This window comes from Aethalodelphis obliquidens, unplaced genomic scaffold, assembly GCF_003676395.1.
Source record: "Aethalodelphis obliquidens isolate GAN/ISIS:26980383/991018 unplaced genomic scaffold, ASM367639v1 scaffold65, whole genome shotgun sequence".
Lineage (NCBI taxonomy): Eukaryota > Metazoa > Chordata > Mammalia > Artiodactyla > Delphinidae > Aethalodelphis > Aethalodelphis obliquidens.
Genome location: NW_020838009.1, coordinates 4215656 through 4227177, shown reverse-complemented (window position 1 = coordinate 4227177; position 11522 = coordinate 4215656). Strand labels below are relative to the sequence as shown.

General features: G+C 40.9%; 1 protein-coding gene across 2 annotated transcripts in view; it reads left to right on the top strand.

Annotated features, from left to right (window-relative positions):
• The first annotated feature begins 326 nt into the window (after positions 1-326).
• MCEE (methylmalonyl-CoA epimerase) overlaps positions 327-11522 on the top strand; it is a 36124-nt gene continuing 24928 nt past the window's right edge. For both annotated transcript variants that reach the window (XM_027089170.1, XM_027089171.1), the window contains exons 1-2: positions 327-408; positions 9048-9385. In XM_027089170.1, the coding sequence (XP_026944971.1) occupies positions 369-408; positions 9048-9385 (378 nt within the window). In that variant the 5' untranslated portion in view covers positions 327-368. The remainder of the gene's footprint in view (positions 409-9047; positions 9386-11522) is intronic.

The following is an 11522-nucleotide window of genomic DNA, read 5'->3' as shown; positions in this document are numbered from 1 at the left end:
CGGCCGAAGTGGGCGGGGCAGGAAACCGAAAATCGCCATTGGTCAGCTCGATGAACTTTCTCCAAACTTTTTGTTTCATATTTCTGAGGGGCCCACAGGAGGTGTCGCGTCCTCCTTTTAAGTTTCTGCTTTAGATGCACTCGGTGACTTCAATACGTTGTGTAGTAAAAGAGAGGACCCGCTCCCAACACCCACGGGAACGCAGCACCACTTGTCACGTCCCCTAGCCTCGTCTGCCCCGCCCCCAGGATCTCGCCCCGCCCCCTAGTGTTGTCTGCCCTGCCCCTTCGGGCTCTTGTCCCGCCCCCCGCCGCGCCTTCGCCCTTCCGACGCCTGTGTACGTCAGGAATTAGCTAACGCTTTCCAAGATGGCGCGTGTGCTGAAGGCGGTGATTTCGAGCGCCGTAGGTGAATACTCCGCGCTCGGGGCTGTCCGAGGGTGGGGTGTGCGGGACGGGACGCCAGGGCCAGAGGAGGCCGCTCCGTGGCCAGCGGCTCCTGGGTCTGCTGCGCTCTGCCCTCGAGATGCGTTCCTTGGCCGCTGTCAGCACCTTTAGACAGAGAGAGCCAGCCTTCCAGGCACGACTGGGTTAGCGTGGGGTTTTCCTTGTGTGTTTGCGTGTCACAGTCACCACTTCTCTGAGTGACCGCGGAGGCGAGGGCACCCGGCTAAGGGGCAGCAAGGCTGGACCAGAAGTAAATGCAGTAAATGGCAGAGGGACAGTGAGGTTGTGTTTACCGCACCCCGTGAGAGACGGGGGAGAAACCAGAGGAAGGACAAGCCTTGTGAAAACGCAGGCTGAACTCTGGGCTCGGCCGGCATCCTGCTGAGAACTCTGGAAGGTCAGTTGTGTAAAGAATACGGAAGGAGCGTTTTTTCCCACATGGCCTAAGATATTCCTTATTTTGTATAAAATCAGGGAAGAAAGCAGTAGACTGATTGGAAGGTTCCTTGAGTTTTCTACATCACCATTAAAAAAAGTAGCCTCAGGCTTCCCTGGTGGCGCAGTGGTTGAGAGTCCGCCTGCCGATGCAGGGGACACGGGTTCGTGCCCCGGCCCAGGAAGATCCCACATGCTGCGGAGCGGCTGGGCCCGTGAGCCATGGCCACTGAGCCTGCGCGTCCGGAGCCTGTGCTCCGCAACGGGATAGGCCACAACAGTGAGAGACCCGCGTACCGCAAAAAACCAAAAACCAAACCAAACCAAAACAAACAAACAAAAAAGTAGCCTCAAGTTTTCTGTCACCCCAGTCCATCTACTTTCTCCTCTTTCTCTTTTTCTTTTCTTCATCCTTCATCAGAGGGGCAACTATTTCCCTTAATCTGAAATTCCCTGTTAGGAAAGAAGTGCCGAGTGGTGACGTCTCTGAGTTACTCCTGAACATCCGTGACAAAACCTTCAACCGAGCACCTTAAGAAAGTGTTTAAGGTGATGAACTTTCAATAATGTTAGGTTTCTCTCCTAGAAAGAGCTGTATGTTCCCCCTATTCAAACTGACAGTTGAAGTCGTCTTTCGAAGTCCCGTCTCAAACGGAACATGTTCTTTATCAATCTCTTTAGTCTTTCTTACCAGGCACAAAATGTCTTATGCATCTATCATTGCAAGTCACCAGGACTAAGTGATGAGAACCACGCAAAATGTGCCGTAATAGTTGTAGCTGTCTCAGCTGTGGATCCGTTTAAAGAGGTGATATGTATACAGGAAAAAATATAACAATAGGCTGAGCACAACTTATTAAAAATTAATCTCTAATTAATAGGTGATACTCAAGGTTTGATAATAACATGCCCTCCTGGCCCCTCTTTCCTCTCCTTGGTAAAATACAAGGCATCATCTGAGCTCACATACTGTTGCAATAGCCCTTTTCAAAAGAACTCATAAAACAGTCATCTCATCTCTTAGAAAGCTGTCTCTTAGAAAATAGACATTGCTCATAGAACATACACTGAAGATATTAAAAACTGAGAACCAAAGAATGGTAAAGAATGTCAGAGGGATGAGAAAATTAAATATCATGGTTGCACAACATCAACTTTGTTGTCAGACAGACCTAGGCTTAAGGCCCAGCTTTGCCACTCAGTGTGACCTGCAAGGAAATTAATCAGGTCTATTTTTTTTCTCTAAGTGGGAAAAATCTGAAGTACTCACTGAACTTTTACTATTCTCTCTAATTTATGGCCATTGAGACTAATAGGCAGAGCTGGGCCACCCCATGATACACTCCTGCTTCAGAATTTGTGATCACAGTTTGTATAGGCAAGATTGTGTGGTAGCATTGTTGCGTAAAAGTAATGACAAAATTAACCTGTGCGTCTTTATTGGGAGAGGTCAGATCAGCGAGGTGTTATGCCATGGGATCTGTCCTACACCGATGAAAGATCCCAGCAGTATGGAGAATGCCTAGAGACTGGGCCATATCTGCATTGGGGGTAATAGGTTCTATAAGATATTAAAAAGAGTTTCCAAGATGAAACAACAGTCATGAGCAGTGTGGGCGAATTAGAGGGTTACTAAAGCAACTGATTTCAACTTAGAAAAATTGTAAATCAGTATTCCTGTATCAAAAAGTGAAAAGAATACTATGCTTATAATAGCTTCCAGCAGCATTATTCCATGAGGATGTCAGTAGTCACTAAATATTGAAATACTGTCAACAATGTTCTAAAATCAGAGCCCACACGAGTAGATTTTCAAGAGTGAAAGAAGAGTAATCTCCTTGTCATAAAAAGTAGTAAGTTATGGATTGATGAAATGAAACAGTGACTACAGGAGCACTATGTGTGCCAAAACATTCTCCAAATACAAACAATTCTTTAGTTATTAAATAAGAGTTTGAACGTAAGAGCAGTACTGTGTATAGGGTAGGTGCACAATCAACTTTTTCCTTTAAAAACATAAAATGCATTAGAAGTCAGAGATGCTTACATTTATAAGCAAGTTATTGATGTAACCTTTTTAAAAGTGACAGTAATGATAATCCTTGGAACTTATAATGTACTTTGTGCCAGGCACTTTTCTAAACCTTTTGTATGTAATATTCGTTTTAGTCTCATGACAATATTATGAGGTAGGTATTATCTTCCTATATGAGAAACAGAGGCACAGAGAGGGTAAGTAACTAGCCCAAGGTACACACCAATGGTAGCGTCAAGATCTGAACCAGAGCAGTCTAGCACAAGAGCCCACATTCTTAACCATAAAGCGTGCTACCTCTTATACTTACACACAAAACCTGAAGGTGAACATATAAATAATAATTTGAATATTAGAGAAGAGGCATTTTTACATGTGTATTTTTAGAAATACTTTTATTCAGTAGTTGTTGGGGGCAAATTAAGGGGAAGGGAATATAACTTCCAAGTCATATATTTATTGCAAGAACTGAATACTAATAAAGATGCATGTTTCTTTTGTAACTTTTATGCACATCTTTGCATAAAGGAAAAGCAAAATGAAAATAGTGTATTCCAAAGGCTGGCTTTGATCTATCCTATTTTAGAGGCTTGAACCTTAGATGACTCCACTTTTTATTTCATTGTGGTTGAATATATCTAACTTAAAATTTACAGTTTTAACCATATTTAGGTATACAGGTCAGTGGCATTAAGTACCTTCATATTGTGCAACCATCATCATCTCCAGAACTTTTTCATCATTCCAAGTTGAACCTCTCTGTACCCATTCAACAATAACTCTCCCATTATCCCAAACCCTAGCCCCTGGTAACCACTATTCTACTTTCTCTCTCAGAGTGTGACTACCCTAGGTGCCTGTTATAGGTGGAATGTGTATACAATTTATATACAATGTGTATCCTTTTGTGACTGGCTTGTTTCCCTTAGCTTAATGTTTTCAAGGTTCACCCATGTTGTGTTATATGTCAGAACTTCATTCCTTTTTAAGATTGACTAATATTCCATTGTATGCGTAGACCATATTTTAGTTATCTTTTCATCTGTTGATGGATACGGGTTATTTCCACCTTTTGGCTTTTGTGAATATGCACTTAGGAAATGGGTATATAAATATCTCTTCAAATTCCTGCTTTCAGTTCTTTTGGGTATATATCCAGAGGTGGGTTGCTGGGTCAAATGGTAATTTTATGTTATGACCCCACTTTTAAGGAACATGAAACTAGAAGAAAAACAGGAGAAGCTCAGAAAAAGAAATCAGGTTAAACACACACAATTCGTTCCAGTTTGGCTTGCAAAGGATTGGCTTTGTGAAAAAAGTTAGTTTTGAAAATGTAAACTGAACCTGTTAAAGACAAGAGTGGCCAAGTTACATGACTGTGAGGATAGATCTATGATGGAGTCATATGGAAGTGGGGTAACAGAACTGTTGTCTATTTAGTAACTGCAATGAGTAAAAAATTATTCCTAATCATAGTTTTAAACAGGATGAAAATACGTGTATGGTGCCTCCGGTTGAATGCTGAAAATGAATGGGTTTCTTACCAAACTAACTTGAAGGCACTTGTGATGAATGACTTTCGAAGTATGTCTGTCTCCTCAAACCAGATGTGCAAAAATTCAAACTTAAAAACTTATTACAGGGGCCTCCCTGGTGGCGCAGTGGTTAAGAATCCGCCTGCCGACGTAGGGGACACGGGTTTGAGCCCTGGTCCGGGAAGATCCCACATGCCGCGGAGCAGGTAAGCCCGTGCGCCACAACTACTGAGCCTGTGCTCTAGAGTCCGTGAGCCACAGCAACTGAAGCCCGTGTGCCTAGAGCCCATGCTCCGCGACAAGAGAAGCCACCGTCATGAGAAGCCCACGCACCCCCCACCCGCTGCAACTAGAGAAGCCCACGTGTAGCAAGGAAGACCCCACGCAGCGATAAATAAATAAATAAATTCATTAAAAAAAACCCACTTATTACATGTTCTAAAATTAGATTATGTGAAGTCTGTACAACTTTGCAAATATACAAAAAACAGAATTGGACACTTCAATTGGGTAAACTTTATAGTATATAAATTATATCTCAATATAATATCTCAATATTTATGTTAAGAAAACCTCATTACAAATGATTATTCACATTCTATGACACTTTATGTACAAATTTAACATATAATTTCTTTAAACAGTAAGTACCCTTAATGTGTTTGAGTATAGACCCTTGCAGCTAAACCTTTTCTTACTTGGAGTCGATGTCAAGAAAGCCTGGTCTGAAATATAAACAATCTGAATGGAAAGGAATGCAATGTTATTTTTAAGTCAAGGCACTAAAAGTATTTAGCAAGAAACAATATTGAAAGAAAGTTGAAATTAGAGTTAATCTACATCCAGATTTGGTAACATATCCATTTCTTGTACATCAGATTCCTGACGTGAGTGAAAGTCAGTTGTTCATCTTTACAATCCTGTTGTTTGTTTTTTTTAACACTCCTATTTTTAAGTATCTCATACCTTTATTCACACCTATGTATACATTGTAGTTTATTCATGGGAAGTAATCCGTTTTGGAATAGTCACGAATTGCACATTATGGAGTTCAAAGTAATGTAGTTCTATTGTACTTTCTGAGAGAAACCTAAAACTAAAAAGCTGTGGATTCCTATAGTTGGGGTGCAATCTGAAATAAAAATATCTTTTAAAAGTTGGCAAAAGTCAAAGGAGAAACTAATATTTTTAAAGTTCAGTTCACAACAAATTCTTCAACAACATAATTTTTAAAGTATCTGTAAGGATCTATATCACTGTAACCCCTTTATTCTGTTTCTTACCCCAATTTGCTTTGTCTGTAGGATTTCACATTTCACTCATAGACTCCTCACTAACACTTTTTTTTGTGGATGTAAAATAATATCTAATTGTTGTTTTGATTTGCTTTTCACTAATGGCAAATGATGTTGAATATCTTATGTGCTTTTTGGCCATTTTTATATCCTTTACCCTTCATTTTATAATTTATTTTATTTATTTATTTTTGGCTGTGTTGGGTCTTCGTTGGTGTGTGCGGGCTTTCTCTAGTTGCGGTGCGGGGGGGCTACTCTTCGTTGCGGTGCGCGGGCCTCTCATCGCAGTGGCTTCTCTTGTTATGGAGCATGGGCTCTAAGCCTGCGGGCTTCAGCAGTTGTGGCTCGCGGGCTCTAGAGCACAGGCTCAGTAGTTGTGGCTTAGTTGCTCCACGGCATGTGGGGTCTTCCTGGACCAGGGCTCAAACCTGTATCCCCTGCATTGGCAGGCAGATTCTTAACCACTGCGCCACCAGGGAAGTCCCCTACCCTGCATTTTAAAGAAGTAGAATTATTGAATTCTCACCAGTATCACCATATTTATTTTGTCCTATTCCTAGAATATATGCTTTAGGGACCAAATAAAACCAATAAAGTGATGTTTCCTTTCACAAACTAGTTTATACTTCTAGAAGTAAGATCAACTAAAATATGGCCATAAAATCTTGATTTTTACATTATATAAAGATGTTATTATCTTTCTATTTTCCTAACATACAAAGAAGATTTTGTGTTCTGTTAAAAGGAAAAAGTATCAGTCATTCTTGTAAACTGTTCCCTCCTCTCATTTCCAAATGATAAGGAAGTTATGGAGAAAGACTGTAGTGAGGCTTCTAATAGCATGAGTTGCTTGAGCTTCCTTTTCAGTGCCAGAGTTTTTGGAATGTTCCGAAAGCAAACTGGCATAGGATATAAAGCTTCACCTTCACTTGGACGTATTGTAATCTACTCCTTGACAATTGCCATATGTTCCATTGCTGGCAATAGAATGCCGGCCAGAGAACCTCCCGCTGCCCCATCTCTTGTAAAGTTATCACTGGTAAGGAGAATTCAGAAATACCCAGACTCACTGTTTGATATACTCTTAAAGTTTCACAGAGCAAACAACACTAGCGTATGTATTACTCTGCAGCTCGTTGACTGTATCTCCAGTTTTTTTTTTTACTACAGATATGTTCTGTATTGAACTTTCATTGCAAATTGCACACAGAGATGCAAGGAAGGAAGGGAAGAGCAGTCTGACTGATGGTTTTGTTGGTTGTTAGCATTTTTAAAATTCACTGCCACCATGCCCTTCAAATGGTTTCTTGGTCTCCACAGAACCCTGCATGCCACTCAACCAGCAAACAGTCCCTGTGTGTCATTAACAATAAGAATGGCTGAATTTACTGTACATCTGTTACAAATGTCTTGCACTGTAGTATTATATTTTTTACATCAAATATCTAATTTTCACAACAAACCAGCAAGGTAGCTATTTAGTGCGTAGTACCAGTATTTTTTAAAAAGCTAAAATAAAATACAATAGAACAGAAAATATTAGAGCACATCACATCTAGTAAGGATTAGGTATTCTTTTTATAAAATTTGATTTCAATGGTACATTTATGTATGTGTGTACTGGTTTGGAGTACACTTGAATTTCATGATGACACAATGAGTCCAAAGAACTGGAGTCACCAAGGAGAACACAAGACCAGGTGGGACAGTGTGTAGAGAAGAGACAGAGCTGGATGACCTTAGTATTGGGTGTCAGCCCCCCCCAGTCAGCGGGCCTCTCCCAGTGGCCAGAGCAGGACAATTTGCCTGTACACGCTCCCCTTTGCTACAGTCCAAGGAACCCTGTCCCCTCCCTGTGGAGGACAGGTGTGACAATGGAGTTGGCCTTGTGACAGTCATGCTCTAAGCAGAGACAAAGGAGCATTTATTGATTCTGAAAGAGGGAGAGTCCCCACAAGGTGATAAGAGCCACTCAGGCTGTGGGCTCTTTATCTCTTGGTGAGGAAGCATTCCAGGCCCGAGGCCCACCCTCCTGCGGCTGAGGAGACTGCCTTCCCGACAAGGTATATGGTCTTAAATCAGATCAAATAGTGCCACTTTAATTTCCCTGTTATCAAAAATTTTAGTAAAGGGGAATTAATTTTATATTAGCTGAAGCTCTGTAATACTAGGTACTATTTAAAGTGTTATTTCATTAAGAGCTAATAACCCTTTGTTTAAAATACGTATTCTTCAATTTGCTGTTTCATACTTTTTTATTAAGTGATGTAGTTTTGCAGGATTATATTTAGACCTTGTACACGTATATAGTTTTCATTCTGGGGAGAACCTGGCTCTTAAAGTCCAGTATTTTGGGGACTGAAGAAATAGTAGTACATGGGGAGAACACATTGCAGGCTGCTTCAGTTTCCAAATGAAAGGTTTCTTCACATTAGAAGCAGTTCTGCTTCTAATCCTTCAAAATTATAAGAACAATTTAAAAAAATCGCTCAGAGGAAACTCTCATAAGTTTAAGTACCCTCTTGATCTTTGCTTGTTTTTCCCCCAATAATGAGATATTTTCCTTAGTTGGTAATCATCCAAATAAAGTACACATTAAAAGGTATTTATAGGGCTTCCCTGGTGGCACAGTGGTTGAGAGTCCGCCTGCCGATGCAGGGGACACGGGTTCGTGCCCTGGTCCGGGAAGATCCCACATGCGCGGAGCGGCTGGGCCCGTGAGCCATGGCCGCTGAGCCTGCGCGTCCGGAGCCTGTGCTCCCCAACGGGAGAGGCCACAACAGTGAGAGGCCCACGTACCGCAAAAAAAAAATAAAAACAAAAAAAAAGGTATTTATGGTTCTAACTTCAATGAACTTACTGCAGAACGTAAGACAAAAAATTGGTTGTAGGTAGAGAAGAAAGTTGCTTGCTCTCATCATTAAATGTATGTCGTTTCACTATCACATTCAAACTTAACCCTTTATAAAATGCAGAGAATAGCAAATAATCCTTAATGATATGCAGCTATCCTTTAAGTGTTATTGGTAAATATAAGTTATTATGAAAAATGTCATCCTTTGTCCTGAATTTAGAAAGCTCAGAATTAGCTTTTTAATTCCAGACAGTTATTTCAGAGCAGAGTGAGTAATTCTGACATAAGTTTTTTCATTTATGTACTCTGATTTCATTTCACTAATTAAAAAGAAAAGGTATGTAAATAATTTTTACATATATGATTATATTTTGTTTTTTCAAAAATTAATTTTAGAAGGGCATCAATTCTCAGAAGAAGAATCTCAATGCCTGCTCCATTTTTCAGGGCTCTTTCCCAGACTTCAAACTCCAGTTCCAACAGTAAGAACTTTTTCCATGTCCCTGTTGTCGCATCAAGCAACTGGTCCCGTATGGAACCTCGGTCGACTCAATCATGTCGCAGTAGCAGTGCCAGACTTGGAAAAGGCCAAGGCATTTTATAAGAATGTTCTCGGGGCCCAGGTGGGTGAGACGGTCCCTCTTCCTGAGCATGGAGTATCCGTTGTTTTTGTCAACCTGGGAAATACCAAGATGGAGCTGCTTCATCCGCTGGGAAATGACAGTCCAATTGCAGGTTTTCTGCAGAAAAACAAGGCTGGAGGAATGCATCACATCTGCATTGAGGTATTTTAATTAGTTTAATCCTTGGTATTGTAAATATCTCTTTTAAAATGTCTTTTACTTTTGAAGGCTACATATTGCCGCTGTCATCAGAAACTTCCATTAAGTTCTTTCAGGGAAATGGTAAAATTGGTTCTCTTCGAGGATGGATCTATAGATACATTCTCTTTCCCTCTAGAAAACTACAAATAATAATGAAAATATGTTTTATTGAAGTCTGGGTTCAACTATACAAAGGCCACTGAAGTTGGCCAAAACAGATTTGGGTCTTTGCTGTAGTATTTATTGACCACGTACAACCTTCCATGCAATAGGAACACACTGCTTTCGCTGTCACAAGGCAATTAGAAGAAACAAGCGACAAGACTTTATAAAGTAAGAATTTCCATATACATGCCTATTATTATAATTATTTTCTATCTTTAAAATTCTAATAACTTGTTCCTTATTACAAAGGCAATACATTTTCAATTACTGACTGTGATTTCTCAGATCTTCTCAGTTGTGTCTGCTAACAATTCCTGAAAAAAACCATGAAGTGTTAGACAAGAACATTCTCATTAGAGAGTGTTTATCTGTAGATGTTCATGTTCAGATAACTGCTTTTGGAATATCAGCATTACCAATTATGCTTCAATTTAAATTATTTTGGTAGGACCAGTCTCTTGATAGAAGGAATGACATAATTCATAGTTAGGCCTCATTCCCAATCCAGGAGAGAGGGGGGTTTGGTTCTAGCATGAACCCAAGGATTTATTCAGTTTACATTGCAAATATATTTGAGAACCTACCGCATGTACTCCACTGAGGGCTTGGATTCAGCAGTGAGTAAGAAAGGCATGGCCGTGCCCACCGTCAGGAGGGGCAGCTGCTTACAGTGCACTGGGATAAGCAGAATTAACGTGTCTTTTTAGTTGTGCAATGAAGGAAAGATTGATTGCTCCTGGCAGGCCAAGGAGGTGGTAAGGTATCGCAGGGCATGAGTTACAATGAATGTGAAGGAATCCCCAGGTGGACAAGGGGAGGAAGGTATTCTAGGCAGAAGGAAAGCACATAGAAAGGCATCGCGTTATCATAACTACCAGCATTGTGTCCTCTGGCAGGATACGAAATACTAGACGTGCCTTATTTAATCCTCGTAGCTACCCTTGAGGGCAATATTAACCCCATTTGACAGGTGAGTAGTTAGAATAGTTAACTTGCCTGCAGTCACATGTGTAGGACATGGCAAAGGTGGGGTTCAAAACCAGGTTTGTTCTGATTCCAGGATCTGCACCGTTAGCCATGGCACCAGATTGCCTTCATTGGATTAGCTGAGATTAAAATTTCAGGTGGGGAAGCCATAAGATAGTAGACAAAGGAGCTAAACAAGGCCTAATATTTAACCTTTATCCCTTTTTTAGGAGGTTAATTTTGGCTGCAAGTCTTTGTTTCAGTGGACTTGAGGGCTTGTCTAAGTCTCCCCAGGATGAGAAGCAGGATCCTCAGCCCTTGCATGCACTCATCTCTCTCCCACGCTGTACTGTCTGTGTTCTACATCAGAGAACCCAGGCCTTCAAAGGAAGCCACTGTGAGTTAGAAGTTCAGTTAAGTAAAAAATAGTGGAAGTTGAGTAATGTAAAAGTGAATTCAAAAGTCCAGATTAAAGGGGGGAAATGAAAATGTTTGTCAGTATAAAATGAAGGTAGGTGATAGGAGGAGTTGTGCAGAGTGGTTAGTTAGCTGCTGCATTAGTATGCCACACACCCCATCATTAGTCTCTGCTCTCTGTAAAAAATAACATGTCTTGACTGGGTAGATTTTATTTTTCTATTCTCAGTCTAAGATGAGCTGTCCCAGGCTGATGGCTGCTGTCAGTAACATACGACTTACAGGGTAGCTCCAGGCTTCACCAAAGGCAGAGAGAGAATACAGGGCAGGTATCTTTAGGGGGTGATCTCGAAACCAAACATATCACTCCTGTTCCTGTCGTTGGTTTGGTCACATGGCACACTCGACCTCAAGTGTCGTCTGTATTCAGGCACTTACATGCCTTGCTAAAACCTGGGGCCTGGTATAATTAAAAGGAGGAAATGGAAAGTGGGTACTGGAGGCCACCATTTTATGCTAGTTGGTAATTTTTAAAAGTGGTATTGCAGGG